We start from the raw sequence: 26,018 nt of genomic DNA, 5'->3' as shown, positions 1-26,018 counted from the left end.
AATTTCCCCAGATTTCCCGTTGTGGAAGGGTGTTGACCCTGGCGCGCCAGCTTTGTTCACCTTGACAGTAGATGACATAATAACATCCTCCCTATCAATCAATTCACCCTGTCTCATACGACTCGCATATTTCTGATTTATTGGGATTGCTAGATGCGGCTGCGCTCATTATCCCTGACCTCGATCTGTTCGACATAGCCACATTCTTTGCTTCCAATCCTAGCTTCGGTTCCGGAAGGAAATAGGCTTCTTACGTCCCCCCCCCCCTCCCAAGCCATCCGTCCATCCCCATATGAATCGCAAACATGGATCCCATTGAACCCCCCTTGCATGCTCCCCGATTGCCGCAATCATTGAACATCATCTCCCTGAACTGCTGGGGTCTCAAGTTCCTGGCCAAACACAGACATGAACGTCTCTCGGAAATCGGAAACCAACTCGCCAAGACTTCACCGGCTCCCGAGATCGTTGGCCTCCAGGAGTGCTGGACCCAGCAGGACTATCTGGCGATACGAGAGAGGACCAAACACTTTCTTCCTTATGGCAAGTTCTACTGGAGCGGCATCTTCGGTGGCGGGCTGGCAATCCTGTCCAAATGGCCCATTGAGGAAAGTAGCATGTGGAGATATCCACTCAATGGTCGACCCACTGCCTTCTTCCGTGGCGACTGGTTCGTGGGCAAAGGTGTAGCCCATGCCCGAATCCGCATCGGTCCCGGCCACAAGGATGTGGTTGAGGTGTTCAACACTCACTTGCATGCACCCTACGAGCGTGAGCCGAACGACTCTTACATCTGTCACAGAACCGCGCAAGCTTGGGAAATTGCGAAGCTCATGAGAGGAGCCGCCGAGAGGGGTCATCTCGTACTGGGCCTCGGTGACTTCAACATGATCCCACTGTCACTAGCACATCGCCTCATAGAGACCCACGCTCCTGTCAAGGATCTATGGCGAATACTACACCCCGATTCGGCCATTGGCGCTGCCGTCGATAAGGTGGAGAAGGCCCGGGGCCTTCCCGTGCCCAGCTCTGACTTTTGCCTGACCGAACACGGCACCACTTGTGACAGTAGGTTCAACACTTGGAGATGGAACAAGCGCGAGCAGAAGAGACTCGACAAAGGTGAGGAACTAATGGTCGATGGTACGCAAGCCGACCCCAAAGCCAAACGGCTCGACTACATCTTCTTCGGTGGAGATCACCATGGTCAGGCATCACAGTGGAGGCTGGAAAACGTCAAGGTTGGCATGCTTGAGCGGCACCCGGTGCTACATTGCTCGCTCAGCGATCACTTTTCTGTGGAAGCGACACTCGTGCGTGCATCCGCATCTACGTCCGCAAGCGTCAATTTGGAGAATGGACACGGAGACGGCAGTGTCGTCGACCGACGAACGGATACTAAGCTTTTCAACATTGGGCCCTCGTTCCTGCCGGTGGAGAGCTACGATCAAATCCTCGACATGATACACAGTTATGACAGGCGGGAGAGGCGTCAACGGCGGCTCAGGCTCACCCACTTTGGCGTTTCTATACTCATCTCCATTGGCTGCTTTATCGCCGTGTGGTGGTCTCCACGAAACTTTGTTGCATTCATCCTGATATTGCTGAGCAGCCTCGGCTTAAGCGCTGGGGTCATCGATGGCTTGATGGGTGGGCTTTTTGTGGGTAGCGAGTTGAGAGCCTTGAGGGAGTTCGAGTGGGAGATCACCAACGCCCGATCAATGGCCTCGGCACAGGCAGAGAGCAAGCAGACGTAGGGCAGGAAGTCGCCGCTGCCGCCGCCTCGCCCTCGAGAGCAATATAACAAACATCTGACGGATTGTATCCCGCCTGACTACCAAACCACCCTCCTGGTACCATTGGCGAGCTCCGGGATCCGCAAAAAGGGCTCAGACCAGACCGCGTGAACGTAGCGTATCTGTGTGCTTGCTATCCTGTGCGAAATGACAATACGATAATCGGGAGGATCCCGCATTGCGCGTTCGGCACAACTCGTTGGGCTCTCGCACTGTCACAAACTGTCGAAAGTAGAATGTGCCTCGTGCGGGATCGGAAACCAGCAATACTTGTAGAGTGTGCACACGAGGCTAATGTACCGTCTACGCTTAGCTGTTTGGACGAACCACTCCTCGCGTATACTTGGGAGAGCGGGCCAAGCTTGAGCTGCATGACAACCGCAAGCTCGAGAGCTAAGCTCACGAGGGCCGATATGCCCCGGAGTGAACAGGTCTGATCGTCGGACCAGCGAGGGTCGCATGCTGCCCGGAGAGCCCAGAAGCCAGTAACGAAGAACACCTGGAAACTCGGTCATTGGGCACGCTATGCATTGCTAACATGCATAAGATTTACCGGGATACACCTGTATCTACGTGGAAAAGTATGTCTTTGCAGCATCACACATCGCATTGAAAACGTAGCAGGTGCCGATTGACGCGTGCAGAGTTTGAGCTTATGTATGTGCTAGGAAATAACTATTTCCAACCGCGTTCAAAACAAGTCTCACACAGCTCATCACATTTGATTCGTGTGACATGAAGCATACGTGTTCATGTGTCTGTGCAATAGCTCCTGCGAGTTGTCTGTCCACTTCCACCTCCATCCACCCGCTCCACCCAGATGAATGCACGGCGGGATACCAGATAGAGATTCAGGCTCCAGACTTGCCTATATAGGACCGCACAAAGTGTCTGCATACAGGAAGCGGTCGTCTAAATCGCTCGTCAGGCGAGAAGGCCGGCAGTCGCTATCACGGTACAGCACACGAAGGAATTCATTTACGACAAGAGATTGTGGGAAAATCCTCTTTTCTCTGGGGACTCGGCCAGGATAGGTAGGTACGAGGTATGTGGGTGATGCAGAAGTGTCAGAAAAGCCCACACATGGCGCCTCCCGGCTGGCGTCCGCAGATTACAAAGAGATAATTAGCGCAAGACCCAGTGACCTCGAGTACAGTAGTGCATCGAGACGAAGGTGCTATCAGACGGCCACTGCAGCGGCTGCCCTCGTCTGCCGCGGGTCTGCCCTCGCAGCAGCAGCAGCCCCGGATGTCTGGGACTGTGATAATTCCGATTTGAGCACGATGGGAGGGAGAAAGGGGAGGGGCGAGGGAAGTGAAGGGGAACCGGCGATTGAGAGTGACGAACGACCCCAGTGGAGGGGCACAGTGAGGTGATCAAACGCATCGGCCTTAAAAAGCTGTGGGCCACGAAAGCCACAGTACCAAGATGAACATGGGAGTGGGTGGAGACCACCGCGAGAGCGAGTCGTCGTACAGAGAGCAAAATGGCAATGATGGACGACGCCAACCTACGGCAGGGTTCAGCTGTAGGCGTTCTCGCTTATGCAGGTACCAACCCGCGCGCCTAGGCCGGTGCGTTGTGGAGCAGAAGAGTACAGTAGCAAGGTTGGAGCCTTCCTTGCACCCATACAGTAACAATTGCACGCACGAACAGCAGATGCACCCAAAACCAGCCCCACCCAACAACTCGGGGCAATTGATTCAGCGCAAGATATGAAAAGCGATCCATGTCAGGGCACGACTTTTCCACCCAGCACGTACAGTACAGTACAGTACAGTACAGTACGTACGTTTCGGGAAAGCAAGACAGGAGTCATGAAACCTAGCGTACACGACAAACTCCTTCGCACACACAAGCCAGCCCACGGCGAACAGAGCATGAGCTGATGTGCAAGCAGAAAACGAACATCCCGACACTCCGACACTCAATCGACCATTCCTCCAATATTGACGCATGATCGATGGTTGATCTCGATATGATGGGGAAGCTCGTGAAGCGTACCTCTATTGCATGTCGTCGGATGGATATGTATAAACGTTAATTGCGCGTTGAACCGTCAAGGCTTGAGCGGCACAAGGTCTCCAGCTCCGCGCACGCAGGGACCACTAAAGCATCCAAGCACCGCGAGGTGTTGAGCTTTCGTAAACAAAATCCAAGGATCGTGCACACCTTAGATGCGCAGATGCATGGTCGGAGGCGCATCTTTGCTGTCGCGTGGCTTATTTGGTCTTGTGAGATTGTCAGAGAAGGAGCAACAAAAGCTGGTGCAGCGACTGCCACGGCATTAGGTACCGTGATGACAGACTACTCGATGCTATCCAATGCTTTTCTAGACCAAACCATGTGCATAAGCTCTCTTTCTCGCAATCAATCGCACTGTCCATCATCATAACATCTTGGCCATCCATAAACAGTGCAGTGCTGCATCATTCGCTTTTACAAGCACGCCTGTCTGCTTTTTACATACCTTGCCTTGCCACAGGACCGAATCACATACTTTGGCCCACTGTCTCTCATTCCAAGGTTGAAACCCTCAACCTTACGACTCGTGTTTACTCCAAAGTCAAACAACAAAAGCGCAAATCCCCGCGCTAGCTCTCAAGCCAGCCATCTCGAGGGTTTGAAATTGTGCAGACCATCCAATCGAACTAGATACGGCAAAGGCACTACGCCTCTTCCGTTAGTAAGAACCCGTTCATCCAGTTGGTGGCAAGTGTCTGGACTACCTACCCTAAGAAACCCTACTCTGCTCTACCCCAAGAGCGCGCTTTATACAAACACCACATCATTCCTGTTGCTTGGTGCTACTGCTATTCCGAACACTTACCTTACTCGACCCTTCGCCGTTTGACACGTCGTTGCCAATAAAAAAAAACCGTCCGCCGTTCGTGGTTGCTACAACACCCTACACATATTTTTTCTTCATACGTTAGAGAGTAGCACAAAAAGCATCCAATTTATGACGTGAGTCGACGTTGGCCAATCTACCTCGTCACATCACATCAACAAGTCCAGACCAAGGTCTGCCCACAGTCTTTTGCCAACCTGCCTTTTCCGGATCGATATATCGACTCACCTTCATTTTCGAAGAATTACTTGTCACAGAGCACATATCACTGCTAGCCACAAGCATCTACAACAAATCAGGGCCACTTTCTCTGCATAGTAGCCAAAAGTCAATTCGACCGTAACAATAACAACAAAACCAAACCTGTCGTCCACCAATGATGGATCCTCACAATCGCACCGCATCAGAGTCGTCAGACTCCAGCTCATATATGGATTACTCATATCAACTCATCCTCGAGCACATCCTCACATATCCGGCCTCATATGAGATTCCACTCCGGACCATGTACACAATCAACAGCGCCTCTTGCGCTCCTGCTATGCCAATGCAGTCTCCCCGGAATGGAGCGGCATCTCCGAGTCCGAGTCCATCGCCCACAGCTTCCAGCTTTCCCAGAGATTCAGCGACGCAGCGCTTGACCAGTGATCTTATGGCGCAAATGGCCTCATTACCCACCCAGCCTACCTCATTGCCGCCCACTTTTATCACGACCTTCCTGCGCAAATGTTTCTCCGCCGACCTTCGCTACGTCGACTTCCCCCAGGCTCTCGCTGGCTTGGATTACCTCAAAGACCTGGAGACCAGGAGGCGGAGAGAGGTTGCTGCTGCATTGGAACGTCTCGACATCCGCCGCGAGACTCTGGGAACGGCCGAAGATGATCTTTCGCGTCGTTTCCCCGGTGTGTTGGAGTGGTTCAAGTCAGTTGAGGAGAAGGAGCGCAAGATCGAGGCCCTCTACACACAATTGTATATTGGCCTGCGCCGATGGGTAAGCTATATATGCACAATCGCTCTGGTCTGAGAATTTATCTAACTGTGCATTCCAGGTTCTAATCAACGAGCTGTCCCTCGAGCCCTTCAACAAGCACAACTGCGTTGCCATGCTCAACACGCTATACCCTCCCATCATCTCCTCGCAGCCCACGTCCAAGCTCACTGCAACCATTCTTCAGAAGCAGCGTGAGGCCTTCTTCAAGTACATCCAGGGTGTCGAGAAGAACGGCCCGGAGATTCTTGACAGACTGATGCAGCAAGGCAAGCGGGCGACCGATGAAAACGGCTGGCCTGCAGTCAGACAGACCCTCGACATGTACCTCACCGCCGTCAACCATGTGCTCACCGAGGCTTCCAACATCATCGATATGGACGAGTCTGCTCAGATCCTCGAGACGACATCGAAGCGCAAGGGCCGCAAGGTCGATTCAGGCATTAGTTTTACTGCATCAGATCGTCGACCGTCATCGGGCAGTGTCAAGAGCACCGCATCCACCGAACAAGCTCCGGAGACTCTTCTCAAAGAGAAACGATCGACACCTCATCTGAGGGGATCTACACTGGAGAAGATCGCCCGTGAGCTAAGACACATTGGGCGTGGCAGAACTGAAGTCGAGGAGATGATCAAACCACCCACACCGACCACGTCCGAATTCAGCAGCGAGCGTCCCAAAGGCCTCAGGAGAATTCGCAGTCTCGGCAACCTCGGCAACCTTAGATCTGCCAACAACAGTTCTACTTCTATCGCCTTACCTACACCTTCTGACACGCCGGCATTTGACGTCGACGAGATGAAACGTGCGCGACTTGTTTATGAGGCCAACGCCGCTAAGACAAAGTCAATTGTCACAACTACCGCTGTCGCTGCCGACAATATCTCGCAGCACAGACACAGCGACTCTCTTCATATCTAGATCTTCGATCACACGACTTGCATTTGACCATCGATCGAATGTGTTTCTCGATGCCATCTCCGAGCACTTTGTAGTGCAAGGGCGAGTGGCATCTCCTTCCGATCTCTCTGCACACATCATCTCTCATGTTTTCACTACTTGACGCAACCTCTACGTTCCTTGATCAAACACGACTGAAGAAGGTCGATTATGACATCGACTCCGAGCTGTGGCTATCGTGGCACAGACTTCGGCTGGCATAACTTCAGACACCGCCTACGCTTCCAACGTTCCCTTTTTTATTACATCTCCTTTGTTGACATATGTTCTATCACGACCTTGGGTTAGGCGTCAATAACCCAAAGGTCTCGGGGCGGTTTGCAAGTGGGAAAAAAGTCTTTTGTTCTTTTCTCTTCTTGTGACCTCAAAACCAAAAGTCAAATCGGAGTTGTACGATCGATGGACGATAATGTATTTGCTCCTTTTCTATTTCGATTCTTGTCAATTCTTTTCTTTTCTCTTTTTTTTTTACTGCTTTGCAACACGGAAACAAAAATATGCTGCATGATTGAGCATGGCGCTGGAGGCGTTCTTCAATGGGTATCACGTTCATCCTCATGGAGAGTCTAGATTCTTTCTTGCTCCTTTAAAGGTTATTACGAGGAAAAGTAACAAACTGCCTCACCGGTCGACTTTGTTTTTCCTTTTTTCGTTTCAGGTATTGTTTCACGACTCTTTTCAAAGAAAAGAAGAGGTAGTCGAAGAAACCTTGAGGGAATAGGGAATGGGAAGGACAAGAAAAGGAGACGGAAACATGCCGGTCTTTCATCGCATGATGGTAGCGGTCGGTCAGCTTACTTTCTTCAAAGTACAATATTCCAAATGAATGAATGTTATATTACTTCAACCTACTTTGTCCAGATTTGTCTCTGCGCATTCTCCTAGTGATATCTGTGTTTATTGTACTTGTTCATTCACAGATGAATGTAAGATATGGTTGCTCTTCTTGCCTATAAATGCATTAGTTGATGGAGCACAGACAGTATGCCATATGATGGACAGTAATTCTCCGGTCTTTGTGCTAGGTGACGAAGGTTCTCTGTGATGGCATTGACAGTAGCTCTATCTTTTGTTTTTCGTCCCGGATATGGGATTTATATGTCATGGGACGGACCGTATCCTTTCTACCCTATGAATTCATTGATGGGGTTGTGTGTGGTTGGATGAAGACTACGGGCTAGGTAGAGACTGATCGGGTTGACGAAATGGTGGACCTCTCAGCAACAGTCCAATTGTTTTGGCCACACTGATCGTGCTTGGATTGTGGCTAAACGCTGTTATATACATAAATGAATACTTAGCTCCTAGCATTATAAGTTTAGCCATTGCCAACTGAATACTCCTTAATTGACAGTGAAGTGTCTTACATCTTCTGGTTGTTGACCACAGGGTTAATCAAGAGATGAGTCGAGTCAGCGAGGAGTATTGGAAGGTATAGTAGGACACCATTTAGAAAACATAAGTCTTCATCCGTGAAGGGGTTCGAGTTATCTCCACGAACTTGATGCTATTGATGTACATGGTTCTGTTGTTCTTCGAATATAACATGGTTTTAGCTTCTGCTCCATCACGCTTTGAAACAGTGAGTGAGCCTAGTCATCTCACTCATAAAACACCCTGCCCTGCATAACTTCCTCCGCGCCCCCAGCCAACTCGACGCTCTCGACCTCCCCGTTCTCGCCAATCGCGACTTCGACGCCGATATCACTCTGTCTGCCCATCTCGACAGCCTGCGTCATCTCGAACTTGAACACCTGTCTCTTTCCCTCCGCCTTGTTCTTGCTGCTGTTATATTCGCGCAGAGCAATGAAAGCAGCCAATCCCGCAGACGCACTCCCCGTCGCGGGATCCTCGAACGCAGGCTCCATCATGCGCGTTCTGAGTCTGATTACTTCTTCGCCGCTTTCGGATCCAGTGTCAGACGGGGATGAAGGCAGAAAAACGTAGAAGAAGTAGAATACAGGCCCGACGTCCCAGTCTTCATCGAGTTTCAGGTCTGCTCTAGGGATCGCAGGACACGTGCTCACGGCTGCTAGAGCCTCCAGAGACGGCAGGCTGAGCGTGGCGAATGTCATGCCTTTTACGGGACTGATGACGTTGAAGTCTGATTGCTCGACTGGGTTCTGGGCTTGGGATAGGATTCGTGCGAGGCGGCTCTGCATGTCTAGTACTGAGGATAGAGAGATGTTGTGCGCTGAGTGGATGTGTAAATTATGCGGAATCAGAGCGCGTGCTTGTTTGGAGATTGGGTCGTAGGTTAGGTTTAGCTTTCCGGCTTTGATTGCGAAGCGGCCGCGAATGAGCGATGCAGATGAAGAAGAAGGAGAGGCTTGTTGAAGGGCTTGAGCTCGTTGCTTGAGCACATGCACTGCGGAGCCGATTGTCGGGTGTCCTGCGAAGGGGATCTCGGCGTCTATTGTGAATATGTCTAGACGCCATTCTGGGATCTCGTCTGTGGCATCCTTTCCTGTAAGAGCAGATGGGGAAGTGTTGCTTGCGGGAACGTGCAAGAAGACCGTCTCCGAGTAGTTGAACTCGCGCGCGATGGTTTGTTTTTGGGTCTGAGTCAAGGAGATGTCCGAGGGCAGGTGGACTACCGCTAGTGGGTTCCCGGCGTATTTCTTGTTCGTGAAGACGTCGAGGGTTGTGTAGGTTAGGGAAGCCATCTTTGCACTTTGGTCTTCTAATTGCTCTCTTTGGCTATGTATAGAATAGGTAGATGCTGATTTACAGAGAGTGAAAGAATCAATGTCTGAGACTATAGCTTATCGTACTTTATAGTTCAATGTTCAACAAGCTAGACAATAAGACTTGATAGATAACGGAAATCAAGGAAATAACACAGCGACTTATTCTGTTCTTGCATATATAGTCTTCCGACAATTCAATGGAGTTACACGTGAGTCACTTGACAGTAGTCACCAGGGATTTAACTTTTCCTGTGGATCAGAGTCACAGTTCGTGGGGGTAACATTATTATAGCAGACATGGAGTCATCGTCACTCTTTCACGCCCTGGGGACTCCATTCACGGTTAGGATATGTGGGGTCGCTGTCGGTACGATCCGCTCTACGTACAAGTATGTTATCATTGTGTAACAAATACAAAACGCAATCATAAGACAAGAAGTTTGAGTTGACCAGGATTGGGAACTTGCGATTATATAATCATGGTAGAGGTCTAGCGGCGTGATAATAGACTCGATTGAAAAATTCACCTTCGTGGTATATCGCTCGGCTCCGAAAACCCAGCCAGCATCGTAGATTAAACAAAACGGACATTAGCGTAAAAGGACTTGCAACGTGCGATAATAAAAGAAACAACAGCCGCCAGGCTCGATAGCCGTGGTCAATACTCGATCATCTTCAGACGTGGTCATTTACTGACACCATTGGCCATCTTCTGCTTCATGAGAGCCTTGGCGTCAACCCCGTTCGACTGAGCCTGCTCTTCCTTGGGCATTTGCATCATCCAGGCTGGAGGAGCCATGCCAGTCTGATCGAACAGAGTGCTTGCGATGGGAGGAATAGCCTGGAACAAGTTCCTGATGGGAGCGGTAGGGTCCGCACCTTCTCCACTACCCGTGGTCCAGACATTGATCTTTGGCTGCAAGCCCTGGATGGCGCGAGCAGAAGAATCGGCGAGTTTCTCGAAGACTCCCGCTTGGAGCATGAGGTATTCCATCAAGCCCCGAGGTCCTCCAAGAGGTTCGGCGAGGGCGGTGTAAGCCTTGGCGAGCTGTTCAAGACCAGCTGCCTCCTGTTGTCGGACGATATATAGCGCTTCTGCCTCGCGCTTCTTGGTGATGAATTGTGCCTCGGCTGCACGCTCCTTGATATGGAAGTCGACGTCTGCGTTGGCTCGTTGTTTATATATCGCAGCATCGGTCGACTTGCTGATGCGATAGGCTTCGGCATCGGTCGACTTACTGATGCGATAGTTCTCAGCGTCAGTTGACTTGCTGATGCGATAGAATTCACCATCAGCATGCTCTTGAGCGGACTCTTTGGCGATGCGGGCCTGGGTGACGACGGTGGCACGCAGACGTTCCAACTCTTTCTCAGCTTTCTTCTGTTCGACCACCTTGAGCAACTCTGCGTCTCTCTCTTCGGCCATGCGCGTGGCCGCGATGCGCTCGAGGTTCAGCTCACGCTCGATCTCGATCTCACGGCTCTTGAGACGAGCGTCTGCGGCTGCCTTTTCCACTTTACGCTCGGTCTCGAGGACGGCTGTCTGAGCGTGGATTATTGCAATTTTCTGCTTGGTCTGACCCTGTTTCTCTGCCTCTCCCACCTCACCAATCATGCGTGCGTTGGCGACATCGACCTTGGCCTGGTTCTGAGCACCTTCGTGCGCCTTCTTAGACAAGAAGGCAAAGTACTGCGAACCGTCGGTGTCTTGCAGCTCTTTGACGTTGGCATTGTAGACTTTGAGACCGAATTGATCGAGCTCAGATTGCACGCACTTGATGACCTTGTCCTTGAAGACCTGGCGCTTGTTGAAGATCTCTTCCATGGTCATAGTCGAGACGATGGCGCGAGTCTCGCCTTCAATGATGCCTTTGACGATGTCCTGGACATGACTGCGGCCAGTAGAAATGGTGCCTTGGTTAATTTGACCCTCTGAATTGCCGGAAAGAAGAACGGAGTATTTGATCAATGCCTCTGGATCGTCCTGAGGTCCGATGGTGAATACTGCAGGCAAAGAGAACTTGAGCTTCTCAGATGTCATAGCTTGCAATGCAAGAGGGAATTCGAAAGGAGTAATGGCAATCTCCGTGACCTGTAACAAAGCTCAATACACTTTTTGGATCATACACTTTGATGCAAGATGCATTTCTCACACACCTTCTGGAAGGGCATGACGAATGCCTTCTTCTTGATCCTGACATTTTCCACTCCTGCGCCAGTAATGACGAGGTAGGTGTTGGGCTTGGAGACGTGGTACCACATTGTCACGGTGGTCTTGGTGGTCAAGTGGAAGTGATAGAACGATGGGGGTCTGAAGTTTTGCAGATAATACTCCCTTCAAGACAGGACATTTATACTTATGATCTGACTCATATCCTCACCTCCTCTTCGCACTGCCATACCTAGTATCATCGCATCGCCTCGTTCGCTTCGCTTGCTTTGCGACATAGGCAATCTTCTGACCGGCAAGCACGGGGTATCAGACTTGGCAGTTGAGGTGGTTGACAGGTCAGCACGACAAGGCGTACCTGCGATTTGCAGGCGCACTTGCGTAGGTTTGTGAGACGACGAACGTGATGCCTGATTCTGTTGCAATGTCTAGGATCGTATGGCAGAAGGTCATATACCAAGACTCGCCAAGACCGATGGTCCCCAGACTTCAATGCTTTGCACCGCCTCTGATTGCCTAACGGTATGGAGCTAAAAGCTTCTAATCGACCGAACGAAGGATTGGAATGTCTGATAGCTTGGACGCCTGGAAATAACACGTCCCTGGTGGGCCATAATACGCCTAAGTCGCTGGTACAACACCCGTATAGTTTGTCGGCTCGGTTAGCCTAGCGAGTCGTTGAAGTCACAGAAGCCAGGCAGTGCCAGTGATGCTACTGCACCGACGATCACACCTGCACCTGCAGATTCACTTCATAGTTGCTTGTGGTTCTTCCCTCAACCTCGGAATATCCCTCCTCCTTCCTGAATAGAAACAATCACACCTTCATACAACTTGCCGCAGTCAAGATGGCTGATGCACCACCTCCGTACGCAGAATCAAGTTCGGCTTCAGAAAAGGGCAGAAGGCCGGTATGGCTAGCCACTTATGCAGACGAGGTGACGATCTACCGATCACACCATGTAGCATCGGCCGCTCTCAAGATCCAGGAGGCAGTGGAAGCGCGCGCTCGTTATGGCATATCGAAGAGAACACTGTTGCTTCTTCCCAAAGATCAAATCAGTGAGTCTGCGCGGTCATGCGAACGTACAGAGTCAAGACCAACAATCTTCTAGACGCATCGAAAAAGCTCGAGTTCGTCGAACTCGAAGACACCAAGTACACTGTTATCGAATTGTGCGGTGAAGCTGACAGCGTGGAGTTCTGGTCACAAGTCCAGACGACGCAAGAGCTGCAAAGTCGTCTAAGATCGGATCTCAATGGAGGCAGGACGGGCGGATCATCTTTGGTCAAGGTGGATGTGCAACCAATGGAACTGCATTTGAGGACTGAATCGGACTTCGGTCTCTTGGAGACTGTGCTTGTTGCATGTATAATTGTCAATTTGGATATGTAGCTCTAGCTGCAGGAGGCGTCGGCGCAGCGCTTTTTGGATATGCTGATGATCTGTCCCATTTGGGCAGAAATTTCTTATACCGCGTCCACAAGAATGTGAAGTCTAATGCTTCAAGAAGTCATCCTTGCTGAATGCGACTCGAGCTATCTCGCGATGCGCTGGTATGCAGGAAGGCGCGACAAAGCTAACGTTGAAGCTTGCATAGCCACGCGCCAGCGCGAACGGGTGGAACGAGAGCATTGCATTAGTGATGTCCGTCTTGTAACCCATAAGGGCTCCTCAAGCGAGCGCGAGGCTGGGGAGGATTGTCTCTTGTGACTCGATACCTTCTAGAGGTGATAGAAAATGTAGAGTGAGGTGGGCACGATGATCAGCTTCCCGTTTCGGTCTCCGCGGCCTTCTTCTCGCCCTCTGCATCGAAGCCAAGCTTGTCAAGCTGGCGGATGAGCTCGTTGATCTTGATCACCTTCTCGAATTGCTCAGGCAACAAAGCATCGCCCTGCTCCTTCTTGTTCTTGAGATCACGAGCCTGGCGTAGCTTCTTCGTAAGTTTGCGAGCCTCTTTGGCCTTCTCTGCCTCTGGATCAAGAGGCTCTTCCTTTGCCGCTTCTGGAACAGGAGTCTTGGGTGCATCCGGGTTTGCAGATGTCGCTGCTTTTTTGCGGGCCTCCCTACGTTTTGCGTTCTTATTGGCAGCGGCAGAGGAGCTCTCATCTTTGGTTACGGCCTCCGAGCCGGGAATAGGGCCTTTACCACGATCTTTCCATGCCGCAGCGGTCCTGTTCTTGTACACCTCTACATCTTCTGGAGGACGATAGCCTGGGCGTACACGGATCTCTTTCCTGAGTGTGCCATCGGGACGGACTGAAGAAGGGATGTGACGTTGTCCGGTCTCTGAGGTAGTAATGCCTGCCTTGGACACTGCCACTTTTTGATCTTGCGTCGCAGATGGCGCCATCTTTGATTGGAATGGTCGTCTACAGACCCAAGGTAAAGCCAAATTGATGTTTGATTGTATTTGATTTCTTAGTTTGTAGTTACACTCGTAGAACTTCGTGTCTATTGCATTATTGTGTCTTGACAAGGTGGGCAATAATGGCATTTCGATGGAAATGGTGTATGGTAGTTCAGCCCTACGGCAGAAGTGTAGATCAGCCAATCAGAGACGAGCCTTTCTTTACCGCGCCCGCTTCGACTTCGAGCCGTCTTGAATCTCAGAGTACGAAGGTATACCAATCCTTGAATTTGTTCAATCCGCCTTGTCACTGCCTGTCGACGACAATCCCATTTTCTCTCCACACAAGTCAATCGTACAGAGCATCCTCCAAAATGGCCAGCGTAAGTCTATGCGCCACCACGGTAGACTCGGATCAACCAGACTGACAGTGCGATCACAGGCAATCACCGGCATCTACAAGCAAGTCGCGATCTAACTCCTACAGCATATAATCCTCTAACAGTCAACAGCACCCTCTTCAAGAGGAACGCCATCTTCCTCAGCACTGTCTTCGTCAGCGCTTTCGCTCTCGAGATGTGAGCATCTGCTGTACTTGTGTACCTGTTGACTACCTACTGATTTCTCTTTTCCTAGTGTCTGGGATAACGCCTCCGCCGGCGTCTGGGACAGCATCAACCGCGGCGTACGTAAAGAACCCCTTGAACTTCCGACTCTGCGACTAACACAATAATAGCGACAATGGAAGGACATCAAGCAGAAGTACCTCGCGGAGGGCGATGATGACGACGAGTAGGATGTGGCATTGGCTTTGGCATTGATATCCCGAATGAACACACTAGAGGGATGCTGTATTCTGCTGTATCATACACAAGCATCTTGAAAAAGCTGCGAAACTCACATTTTCCAATTATATTCTCGCCAGTTCTCACGTCTCCGATTTTCCCGAACCACAGACTCCAAAGAACCCTCTTCGCTCGATGATCGAAAGAGCACTGCTTGCGGCAATTGATATGATCTGTGTTCTCACTGTTCAGAGCGACATTGTGGATATATGAATATGGCCTAGCACATATCGAACATTCGCGACAACCTTTTGATGTTCGGAAAGAAAAGGTGGACTGTAATATCTCAGAGTATATACAATTACAAGAGTATCTTCTGATGTTCCGCTCCCTATAACTAAGTAATCTTCCACATTAGGTAGGCGTACCTTCGGAACTCGACTTTGAGGCTCCCTGGTTAGCCTGAAGAAGGCTTTGAGAGGTGTATATACCTTCAAGCCGAGACGCGATGGAAATGCCGTCACCTATAGAGCTGATTCTGGTTACCAATGCCATGGGGCCTCGACACTGTTTGACGCCACGTTGTTCTGGAAGATCATACAGAACCAGCTCATGATATTGAACAGACCTCGCCCACAGGCTGTCTCTACAGCCAAACCAGGTGTTATACTTGTCCGGGCATGCGCGGGTGTGGTGGCAACTAAAGTCAAACATATCTACTACAATGCTTGTGCGTACATGTACAGCATGCCATCACTCTGTAGAGCACAAATTAGCTGCAGTTCACTCTGCATTTCTGAGTATATGTGAGACACGACTTGGCCCATCACTGACGGGCTGCTTGCGCCGAGCAGGCTTTAGCATGCTCATTTATAATTTTCCAAGTCTCGAGACGCGCTCACTGCTGTATGAGCTCGGAGCCGAACCAGTGCTGGCACATGTGACAATATCGTCCAACATTGTCTCTCCTTCATCCAGAATGAGTGTGAATCAGAGGGGCCTTATTCAAGGTCCATGATCAAGGCAATTCTGTAGCAAGGCACGTACCTCACTCGTTCGTTTCCTCATGAGCAGCCATTGGCGACTTCTGCATCCAAAACGCCGGAAGCAGAACGAATCTTGGCGAAGGCTTGGCGCGCTTACTCAGACCTGCAAGACGACGTCGTGGCAAGACCACTGCAAGCCCTTCTCTTCATCTACTCCTCTTTCATCTTTACAACGTCCATCTCATCAACCTCTCAACAACCACACCAGAACGTATCATCGTTATACTTCAGTTCGCGGCGACTGCTTACCGCGGCGACACTGTATCAGCAACTTCACCGTAAACATCGCTTGAGCATCACCGTCGCAACTGAGTGACTGATCAGCCTTACGTCACGTCTGCGCTGTCACTTTTGTGAGTAAGCAGCTTCAAAAGAGTCAGGAAAAAAGACGAGCAGGATCATCAGAGAGAAAGAGATTTGTCTGCGAGGGAAGACATCCAAGCAAATAATTTGCTGCCCCGTGTCGTGGTTATTACCAAAAACATAAGAAAAAAACATCGCATCTCTGATCACACTCCTTGAGAAACATCACATTTGTGTAACTCTCACGTCCCTTTCTGTTTTCCCCATTTAGTGTTGAGGAGGTTTTGCATCTCCCAAATCCCCCCCTATTTTCATTCTACACGTAGTCGGCATACGCAAAAGGCACAAATCTCAATTAAGACATTTTATTGTCCACTTAACAATAACTGTCCGGAATCGACTGCTGGCTCGATATATTCTGGTCTTGTTGACCTGACAATCACAACCTGCTTTCTTGAATATAACTGTCGTGTACCTACGACTCTTGTCACACTGGGGATATACCATTAGTGACTGCCACAATGTCTTCTTCCGTGTTCTTCAAGTTCAAGTCGCAAAAGGAGCCCCAGCGAGTGACCTTTGACGGCACCGGTATCTCGGTGTTCGAGCTCAAAAGAGACATTATCAGCATCAGTGGTTTAGGTGACGGAACCGACTTCGACCTTGCTATCTACAGCGTCGATACCAATGAAGGTAGGCTTGAAACATGCAAAATGCGATCCGAACATAAATTGACGTCTTCAGAATACGACGACGACACAAGTATCATCTCGAGAGGCACTACTGTTGTTGCCAGGCGTCTACCTGCTGCACGACCGGGCGCAGGTAGAGCCGCGAGATATGTTTCCGGCAAGATGCCTGTGACGGCAAAGAATCAGCACAGAGTCGAGGCTACAAGAACAGCACCATCAGCCGCAGCTCCATCATCGAATCCTGCTGCCGATAAGTCGAACATGACTGAGGAGGAGAAGATCGCCGCCATGTTCCAGGCTGGCGGCGAGGCATGGGAACAGCAACAACAACAAATGGCTAAGTAAGTATCCCGCAGTGCTGTATTCATGTCATCAGTAGACTAACAAGGCCGCAGTCAAAAAGCCATTCATAGACCCGGAGGTTTCCAGAAGACAGTCAGTGTGCCTGACAAGCCGTTGCCCCCTGGCTACACTTGCCATCGTTGTGGCGAAAAGGGTAAGTCGATAATAAAAAAAAAATAGACTCGAGCATTCGACTGACTTATCACCAGGACATTGGATTCAAGCGTGTCCCACAAACAATGACCCTACCTTTGATGGTCGTCCCAAGTTCAGACGAACGACGGGTATCCCGCGGTCATTCCTCAAGGTGGTCGAGAAGCCTACCGCGCTCACAAAGGATGGAACTGTTGATGTCTCACAACTCCCGGCTGGCGTGATGTATACTTCCACTGGCGAATGGGTTGTTGCAGAGCCGGACAAGGTAGCATGGGAACAATTCCAGGCCAAAGCAAAGGCATCTGCCGAAAAGGCTGAAGCGGTCGCGACCAGCGATCAGAAGATGCGTGAAATGGGGTTGGAATGTCCTATTGACAAACGAATGTTTGTTGACCCAATGAAAACTCCTTGTTGTGGCAAGACGTACTGTCGTGATTGTATCGAAAATGCACTTCTCGGTAATGATTTTGTCTGCCCTGGTTGCTCTTCGGATAACGTCCTTGTCGACAATCTCATCACTGATGATGAAACGGTGAAGAAGATCAAGACGTACGAAGAGGAGAAGGCCCAGGCCAAGAAGGAAGCCAAGGAGAAGTCTGTCACTCCTCCTCCCGAGAAGTCTTCCGAAAAAGACGTGACATCTCCTGGCAAGCAAGATGCGAAAAACTCCGCATCTCCAAAACCCGCAGCAGCAGCAGCTAATGCTGCTGTCACTGCAACCAACGGAACCAAGTCTGCATCAGCTACGCCGCAACCACCTTCGGCTGACTCGAAGAAGCGAGCTGCAGAGGATCCGCTCGAGAACACACGTATCCCGACAGGTCCAGCAGCTATGCGTAAACAACAGAATAACATGCCGATAAACAACGCTCCCGCGAACCCCATGGACGCATTCGTTCAACAAATGAACGCCATGTCCCAGGGTCTCCCACCAAACCAACAAGCAATGAACATCATGCCCCCGAATATGAACATGGGCTTTCCCAATCCCATGATGGGTATGCCACCAATGGGCATGATGGGAATGAACCCCATGATGATGAACCCGGGATGGGGCGGTATGGGCGGATTCCCAATGAACGGCGGTATGAACGGCATGATGGGAGGTGGTGGCGGCGTGGGCAATGGCTTCCCCAACCAGAACCAGCAGCGAAACATGTACGGGACCAACCCCATGATGGCTAATGGTAACGGAGGCTACGGCCGAGGTCAAGGTCAGGGCCAACAATGGCAGCAGAACGGCAATATGAACAACCATCAAGGCTGGAACCACAACAACAACAACAATCATGGCTACAAGCCTCAGCAACAGCAACAGCAGCAACAAACACCGCAGCAACCGCCTCAGCAACAACAGCAGCCTCAGATGCCTTCGCAGGCAGGGAGCGCACAGGTCGAAGACGACGCCTATATTCGCAAGCCGGTGAATCCTCACCGCCATCAAGCGCGGAATAAGAGACAGCGGTCCGTCGACTACCGCGAGATGTGAAGAAGTTATGGATACATGATTCGCAACACATCAGATCAACAGGAAGCAGAGAACACAATAACGCCTCTGCCGGAAGCACGAGGGATTTCTATCCAATCACACTACTCAACTCAACTCAGACTTGGTTTTTCCATTCCCACACATATTAGCGACGGCGTTGGGCGGCAGATATTCGGAGTTCTTCATCAACATCAATAACACTAAGGCCAGGAAGTATGAAGCAGGAAAGGCGGACTCAAATATTCATACAAGGGGGTAATTCTCACATTGCAGAATCGAGTGGGATTATTGGCGACTGCAAGGGAAAGGGGGTTTATATAGGGTTCTTAAGACGGTAGCGCTGGCCTTGGGTGCGAGATTCAGATTTCTGAGTGGAATGAAACAAATTTTCACTGAATTAATCTTTCTACTGGTGTCTTCATGTGGTGAATCGGAATGAGTTTTGTGTATGTGCTGTCATAGGTCATGATATGGTTTGATTGTCTAATGAACTTGATCAGGTAGGATCAGGGAAGCGGATGCAGTGCATATGATAGTCAGCTACCGTATTAAGGACGATTTAGTACTGCTAGTGGTTCTTTATAGAAAGATAGCAGAAGTGAGATATGACTCGAACTGTGAAAGCTAGATTCTATCCGCAAGAGTTGCAGTTTCGCTCATTCCGTGCGTCTTCATCGAGTCAAGGATTGATATGGCGAGGCTTTCGCCTGAGTTTGTGGTGCTGTGCGTGGTGAGTGACATCTATGCGTAATTTTTCCTAAGGGGCTTTCCACAAAATCTATAAAACTACGTTTCGAAAGCCGTTTCCCCTTTATTCGAGGCCTTGTTCTCATGGGCATAGATTCAACAATCATTGAGATCTACTTGGTTGGACTCGGGACTTGTTCTCTTGGAATAGTAATTCAGAACTTGATTGTTTAAGAAAAAGTGAGGATGAATATAGGAAATGCATAGGGTTAGGGCGTTGATAAGACGCAGTGATTGACTCCGTTTGATATTGCTTCACGCTTAATGATCGCAATCGAACCATTCGAATGGAAGTGTGTCGTTTTCGTCGTCCAGGAACAGTTTTTTTTAGCTTCGGTACGCTCGAGAATCGATATAATATCTTCGTAATAGTAGAGATCGTCCCGCAGAGTATTGATACCATCAGACCGACAAGCGCTGTCGCTGTCTGTATGGTCGGCTTCATCGTCGAGAGTTGTCATGTGTGACCGGTTGAGCTCTGGCTCCATGGATTGAAGTTGCAACTCCATCCCTTGCTTGTTCTTCACCCTTTCTCTTATTTTCCGCTCGATGCTGGATGTTCCTTCCCGGGCGAGATCGAGGGGCGTTTCGAAAGTCCCATCTTTCAGAAACCTGTCCGCCCCTCTTTGTAAAAGAAGCCTGCAAGCAAGGTTGAACCCAGAGAATGCTCCGCGGTGAAGCGCTGTTCGGCCCTCGCCATCTCTGATGTTCACATCCACACCGAACCGGTCCAGAATGATTGAGAACTTCCCTAGAGTATGCCACTCTAGTGTGCTTTCCCAGAGCCTCATGATCTCCTCTTACCAGGCCTTGTAGCTTTGTCGAGCAATATATCAACAATTTCCGGAATCCCCTGCGCGATCGCAAGCAAGAGAGGAGTCATGCTGTTCAAGTCTCGTATTTTGAGATCTACTTTGTTGTCCTTTAGTAACAGCATTATATGGTCGAAATGACCCCATCTTAAAGCCAGCATGAGAGGCGTCATGCCTTCATTGTCGCATAGGTTTCGTTCCACGTTGTTGTCTGCGAGCAGTGAGAAGTTTCACACACTCATCTTTGCCCATATAAGCTGCCAGTGAAAGCGGTGCCAGGCCGAACTCGTCCCTCGAGTTGATGTCCGCTCTGCCCTGCTGAAGTAGAGCTTCGCAAATGCTTGTGAAGCCCCTAGCCGCTGCGTGACCTAAGGCAACGTTCACTTCTGACCTTCTGAGATTGATGTCAGCCTGCATTTCTGCAAGTAGAGCAAGTACAACATCAAGATGGTCGGCAGCAGATGCAAGGTAAATAAGGCCGTCCCACCAATCGTTCCCTGTTTTGAGACTGTTGTTCCCGTGGATATCGATGAGCATGGTGTTCGCCGGCTTTTCGTTTCGAAGCAACGCGCCCACAAGCCCAGCTATCCCATACGCTGCTGCTACACGGAGTAATGTTGCATGGTCTTGTAGCAAATATGGTCGACGTATTGCTATCGTTGGGAGACTCATATAGGCTAGACCATGTCTGAACATTAAGTTGACCCATTGTGACACTGATGAGTCTTCGGGAAGCTTGTTTGTTGACACAAGGTCCTCGTACAGATCCCCTGCTTGTTTGTCCAAAGCCTTTAGATGCACTGGCCATTCTTCTAGCACGTAGCCTAGAAGGGGTACCGAACGAGACAAATGCTTTGCGTTCTGCTTCACTGGATCAATTAGCTTTATATCTGTTGTCTTCAGATATAGAATGCATAGCTGTGAGAGCTCAAAGTGTGCCTTCGTGGTCGAGTCAAAAGTGTCAAGTCGTTCGAGCAAGGTACAAGAGTACAGACCGTCCAATCGCTTTGCTATGCTGGGCTGGAGGACCGAGAGTCCTTTGTCGACCATGAAATCTTGCACCGATTGATGTATTGGCTGTATAAATCTGACTGTGTTTGGCTCTCCAGCACAACCACTATATCTGCTAGAGGTGCGGATCTCTAGTAAGGCACGCGAAAGCGATCGTATCCTTGATACCAATAGATCGAGATTGTCTGCCACTTTCAATTCATTAATGTTCTGAATCGGATTTTCAAGATCGAGGGCGATCGCATGATAGACCTCGGAGGTTGTGAGGGGCCGTATAGCAAAGCAAACCCACGTCATCAGACGCCGGAGGGCTTCTCTATCTTCTTTCTTTTCTCCATCGGTCTCTCGCAATAACTCTGTATAAAGGTCGTGCAGTTCTTTAGGAGTCTGGCTGATGGCTTCGAGTATCATTCCTTGGTTTAGTCCTTGTGAGCAAAGTTTCAATATCCGTGGCACGACCAGGCATACCCATTGAAAATTACCGGCCGCCCTTTCGATTGTCGCTATTTGCAGAGTCGCAGAGTGGTAGTATCGGCTATGAGGGTCGAGTCCTAGTCTTTGATTTATATAAGCCTGGATGTCGTTATGATTTTCTTCTTCCATGCGAATCTCGTTGCCATTAACAAGATCTTCCAGGGGATGATGGCGCGACGCTAGGCAGACTTTGAGCGACCCATTCTGCTGAGAAACTTGAATCAATAGCCTGTCAAAGTAGCTTAGAATCTCCCGGGCAGTATCTTCCCCGCTCTCGTCCAGTGCATCGACATAAAGATGTATACTTTCGCTCTTCGAACTCTCCAATATCGCGCGCTCAAAGTGACGCCGTATGTCCTCCTTGGACCAAACCCACTTCCGCTTATCATACTCGCCAATGAGATTCTGCCTGCGTTTGAATTCTTTGGTGAAGTCTGCACTTAGATACGGCCTCGATATGAATAACTGATGAAGAAGTGCCTGAAAGAGTCCATTGCTTTGTTTTTGTATCTCTGCACCTCGGGCGCTGAAATAGTACGCGATTGTGATGGACTCGGTATCTAACTTCTTCTTCTCAGAGATGTTTTTCATGAGGGTAGACTTTCCGGTGCCTGGATTCCCCTTGATCCATAAGAGGCCTTGCCGATTTTGCTGCCAGTCTTTGTAACTTTTGTGATGAAGCACCCAAGCACAAGTGCAATCCGCGGCCTCATCGATATCGTCACGGCGATTACTCATCTCTCTGAATGCGAGAGTTTGAAGGCTATCTACAGCCTTTTTTTTAGCTTTCTCATCTCAGGTGTTAAGCTGTATGAACTTACGATGTTGTTCTTCAGTCAATTTCTCAACTTTGCGTGCTTTCTGGGCTTCAGGATATCAGCAATGCTGCAGAACTTGATTACAAGTCAGATATAGGTGTCTGTCCTACACCATACCTGAAGCTTTGTCACGGCTATCTTTAGCCCATATGTCCAAAAAAATATACAAGGGTTCTATAGTCTTTATCGTTGGCCTCACCAAAACGTTGGAGATTGCGGTGATCCCGGTCAAATCCAAACTTATCGCAGCCACTGATTGTAGCAGATTCTGTTGTAACGGTCTGTGGAGTGGATGTTAGACAAAGAATGACAAATAGTATACCAGAATCTACAAACATATGTTAGAGGCAGCCCAAATAATATCTCGGGAAATCCTTCAAAGAAACATATGATATTGTGTTTATTCACAATCTTCATAAAGTCATTGTGAAGGGTTCGATTTACGTCCGAGCCTGGCCTGAGTACATCAAGCAAGGTCGTGGCAGACCCAAGCCAGTGCCCCAATAGCGTAAGTAATTGTCCAAAGAGTGTGAAGGAAGCACCTTGATGTTGTACACCGAGAAAGATGTATCCCTTTATGTTATGAACGATCGCAGCGCAGTTTTTATCACTGTACTTTTTAGACGCATTTGTGACAGTCTGTTTGATGACGAGGCCCCCAAAGCTATGGCCTATGAAAACAATGGGCCGACTCGCTGATTCAGGATCGTTGCGAACCTTGCGTAAAGCTAGGAGAAGATCATTGCCGTGATCTTCTAAAGACTTGCAGTTTGCTTCAGCCAACCATGCTGAATAGTGATTGAAGGCTATGATGCGAGCATTCAGGTCTTCTTGAGGTAAAATATCCCGGAGCCATGAAGGTTGTCGTGATGCCGCTCTGTCTTTTGGATCGTCCGTAGCGACTGGTGGACGCCATTCCCATGTGGTTTCTGGATCGGAGGCTAACCCATGAACAGCAACGATGTCTATGTACACTTCCTGCTTGACACCCTTTTGGGAAGGGGACAAGAAGATGTCTGTTGATCGCTTGACCCTAGCGACTTTCGGAGACCAAAACCCGAAGAAGGCAGTCAGAGGAGACAGTAACAGTGTCAGAGAAAACGACAGGAGACAGCATATTGCACCAGGCAAAGAAGGTGCTGAGTATAGATGGCTGCCAAAGTACGTGGTAGTGCAAAGTGTCAAGCTCCAGAACACATGGAACTGGCTGGTGAAAAATACTAAAGATAAGCAGAAATATGACATGAACAGCCCAAGAGCAAGCTCCGCGGGTTCAAGAGAAACCCCCATTTGTCTTATGGCGATCTAGCATACGAATCTGTGGGTTGATGGAATGACAAAGTGCTTGGGAGCAGAGAACTTAGGCTGTCCGAAACAAATGAAGGAGATGAAGGCGACTTCGACGCTACTGGTCGATGCTGCTGACGTGACATATATGTATTGATAGGACCTCAAGGCATGCACATGCATGGTGGCCTTACTGGGATGAGCATAGCCGTGCCTCCAGCATCGTTATGGCGCTCGATTCGCTATTCTGCAATCTCTTGAGCGGATTACAACCACCTAGAGCCTGGTTCCGTGAGCATATACCAATTTGTCGTCCAACCTAGTCCACAAGCCTCATCAGCTCGACCAGATCCTCAAGAGGCATTGCAGCCATATTATCTTGGCCAAGGTGAAGTTGATGCATGTGATTCGTTTCTGGCGAAGCTACAGTAAATTCTGCATGCATGGCCGAACGCCTCGTATTTGGGGGCTGTAAATCAGCCGGATCAGGACGTTCCAAGATCAGCTGCCTCGTATATGTCCAATCAGATTGTGAATATGGACGGTATGTATGACGACCGGTCAGATTCCCTTGCTACCTTTGTAGCTTGTGTTGCTATCTCGGGGATAGAATGCCGATCGTGTCTGCATCCTCACAGAGTCTTGAGAGACATTAGGCAGCGAGTCTTGTGCAACGACACAAGCTTGGCTCTCGGGCACAGAAAGGTCCATTCGGCAGTTGCGAAAGTGTCGTTGCCATCTCAAGCTTGAGATTATCGCATCGATAAACTCGTCGGACCTATAGATAATCTTGCTTGCGCCACGCACAATGGAACGTCGAATACTCCCAAGGTCATTGTGGAATGTGCCTTTTCGAAGTGAGCTCCCTGAAAGTCGAGGTCGGCGATCTGATTGCCACCTTGTGCCCGTTTCGCTGCTTGGCAATTTTTCAAGCATGTCAAAAAGCCAGAGATGCCTACGGTATATATACTGTATTCTGAGCATCAACGCCAGGTAGAGACAATCTAGCAAAGGCGGATTGTTATTCTTCAGGTAGATCGAGCATACGCTCACTCAAGCATAAGGGAGAACACTCTCGTGCGACGTATGCAATAAGGATTGATATCTTTCTTCTTCTCGTAGCCTCTCACTGTATAATCGTACATGTGATACAATGTCGACTTCCATTCACCAGCTATACATGTTTCCCAAGGAGATATATAACTCCATCCCCATGAACGCCAATCCGATGCTCTTTGAACGCCTTCCACACTGCTGAACGTTTTATGTTGCTTGTTGTATGTTGCTTGCGCGTGCCCCCGGAGGATGATTGCGATCAGATGTCATGCTCGCATACCCGTCCAGATAATCCTCGCCAGTAGCCTGTAATCACCACTCATGGAACGACAACAACACCCATACTTCCAGCCTGCGCCACCACGCTCTTCGCCACACTCTTCAACGACAACCCACTCAGTCTGGCCTCAGAGTGCTTAATCTTCGCGATCTCATAGACATGCTTCAAGCTGACACTGCCGACAACACCCAAGCCCGCATTTCCATTCGCCGCATGACCACCGCTAGCTTTTCCCACGCCCGCGAGTCCGGCTTTACTGTGCGGCCCCGCTACGTTGCCCGCGCCGCGTAACTTGTTCTTCTTAGGCTGTACGCCTGCTGCAGCCAGGAGGAGAGATGTGGTGGGCGGCGTGCGCAGTTCGAATGTGAAGGATCGGTCTGGTCGTACTGTCACGCGGGCAGGGATGGGTGTGCCGGGGTTGTAGTTTGCTGTTCTGGCGTTGAATTCCTGAATGCGCATATTAGAGACTGAGTACCAAGATGCGAAAGAAGCAATGGTGTGATTTGAACTCACTTTGCAGAAATCCATAGACTTGACACCTTTGGAACCAAGAGCAGGACCGACCGGCGGCGAGGGTGATGCCTGGCCTGCGCCGACTATGAGTTTAACGATCTGGTCGACCGCTGCTTGTTTCTTCGACATGATGTGTGGGCTGTATTGGACTGTAGATCAAGACTGGTATGCGGACGCCGGGATACTTTTGACGTCGCTTTGAGGCTTGAATTTGATATATCGCAAGCTTTCTTGGGATGGACCGTAGGAGTCCGAGCGTCCTGGCGTCTCTCGGGGGTCTCGAGGATGCCTCCGCACCGCATTTTTGTGTATTCTTTCTACACATATTATGAAGGTCTATGCAAGGTATGCACATCGGAAATGAGTACACACAACGAATTGATACGATACAGAAAGAGAT

General features: G+C 49.8%; 10 protein-coding genes across 10 annotated transcripts; 5 read left to right on the top strand and 5 right to left on the bottom strand.

Moving 5' to 3' along the window:
• Positions 1-305: 305 nt before the first annotated feature.
• Positions 306-1,757, top strand: AAFC00_001115 (uncharacterized protein; the record flags this gene model as incomplete). The annotated part of the gene is made up of 1 exon (XM_069340261.1): positions 306-1,757. One exon carries the CDS (start codon positions 306-308, stop codon positions 1,755-1,757), a length of 1,452 nt encoding a protein of 483 aa, XP_069203733.1.
• A 3,269-nt stretch (positions 1,758-5,026) lies between these two features.
• On the top strand, positions 5,027-6,557 carry AAFC00_001114 (uncharacterized protein; the record flags this gene model as incomplete). The annotated part of the gene is made up of 2 exons (XM_069340260.1): positions 5,027-5,638; positions 5,697-6,557. The coding sequence occupies 2 exons, from the start codon at positions 5,027-5,029 to the stop codon at positions 6,555-6,557; spliced, it is 1,473 nt and encodes a 490-aa protein (XP_069203732.1).
• Positions 6,558-8,197: 1,640 nt separating this feature from the next.
• On the bottom strand, positions 8,198-9,262 carry AAFC00_001113 (uncharacterized protein; the record flags this gene model as incomplete). Its single annotated transcript, XM_069340259.1, has 1 exon — positions 8,198-9,262. The coding sequence occupies one exon, from the start codon at positions 9,260-9,262 to the stop codon at positions 8,198-8,200; it is 1,065 nt and encodes a 354-aa protein (XP_069203731.1).
• A 709-nt stretch (positions 9,263-9,971) lies between these two features.
• AAFC00_001112 (uncharacterized protein) lies at positions 9,972-11,548 on the bottom strand (the record flags this gene model as incomplete). The annotated part of the gene is made up of 2 exons (XM_069340258.1): positions 9,972-11,378; positions 11,444-11,548. 2 exons carry the CDS (start codon positions 11,546-11,548, stop codon positions 9,972-9,974), a joined length of 1,512 nt encoding a protein of 503 aa, XP_069203730.1.
• A 756-nt stretch (positions 11,549-12,304) lies between these two features.
• Positions 12,305-12,852, top strand: AAFC00_001111 (uncharacterized protein; the record flags this gene model as incomplete). Its single annotated transcript, XM_069340257.1, has 2 exons — positions 12,305-12,518; positions 12,572-12,852. 2 exons carry the CDS (start codon positions 12,305-12,307, stop codon positions 12,850-12,852), a joined length of 495 nt encoding a protein of 164 aa, XP_069203729.1.
• A 370-nt stretch (positions 12,853-13,222) lies between these two features.
• AAFC00_001110 (uncharacterized protein) lies at positions 13,223-13,810 on the bottom strand (the record flags this gene model as incomplete). Its single annotated transcript, XM_069340256.1, has 1 exon — positions 13,223-13,810. The coding sequence occupies one exon, from the start codon at positions 13,808-13,810 to the stop codon at positions 13,223-13,225; it is 588 nt and encodes a 195-aa protein (XP_069203728.1).
• A 371-nt stretch (positions 13,811-14,181) lies between these two features.
• On the top strand, positions 14,182-14,603 carry AAFC00_001109 (uncharacterized protein; the record flags this gene model as incomplete). Its single annotated transcript, XM_069340255.1, has 4 exons — positions 14,182-14,194; positions 14,313-14,385; positions 14,444-14,492; positions 14,544-14,603. The coding sequence occupies 4 exons, from the start codon at positions 14,182-14,184 to the stop codon at positions 14,601-14,603; spliced, it is 195 nt and encodes a 64-aa protein (XP_069203727.1).
• A 1,859-nt stretch (positions 14,604-16,462) lies between these two features.
• AAFC00_001108 (uncharacterized protein) lies at positions 16,463-18,620 on the top strand (the record flags this gene model as incomplete). Its single annotated transcript, XM_069340252.1, has 4 exons — positions 16,463-16,634; positions 16,686-16,974; positions 17,029-17,129; positions 17,185-18,620. The coding sequence occupies 4 exons, from the start codon at positions 16,463-16,465 to the stop codon at positions 18,618-18,620; spliced, it is 1,998 nt and encodes a 665-aa protein (XP_069203726.1).
• A 1,736-nt stretch (positions 18,621-20,356) lies between these two features.
• On the bottom strand, positions 20,357-22,402 carry AAFC00_001107 (uncharacterized protein; the record flags this gene model as incomplete). Its single annotated transcript, XM_069340251.1, has 1 exon — positions 20,357-22,402. One exon carries the CDS (start codon positions 22,400-22,402, stop codon positions 20,357-20,359), a length of 2,046 nt encoding a protein of 681 aa, XP_069203725.1.
• A 2,742-nt stretch (positions 22,403-25,144) lies between these two features.
• On the bottom strand, positions 25,145-25,747 carry AAFC00_001106 (mitochondrial 54S ribosomal protein uL11m; the record flags this gene model as incomplete). The annotated part of the gene is made up of 2 exons (XM_069340250.1): positions 25,145-25,552; positions 25,619-25,747. The coding sequence occupies 2 exons, from the start codon at positions 25,745-25,747 to the stop codon at positions 25,145-25,147; spliced, it is 537 nt and encodes a 178-aa protein (XP_069203724.1).
• Between the last annotated feature and the right edge of the window lie 271 nt (positions 25,748-26,018).

This window comes from Neodothiora populina, assembly GCF_041146345.1.
Source record: "Neodothiora populina strain CPC 39397 chromosome Unknown canker_contig_12, whole genome shotgun sequence".
NCBI lineage: Eukaryota > Fungi > Ascomycota > Dothideomycetes > Dothideales > Dothioraceae > Neodothiora > Neodothiora populina.
The sequence above is the reverse complement of the archived record's forward strand: the minus strand, read 5'-3'. Positions and strand labels throughout refer to the sequence as shown.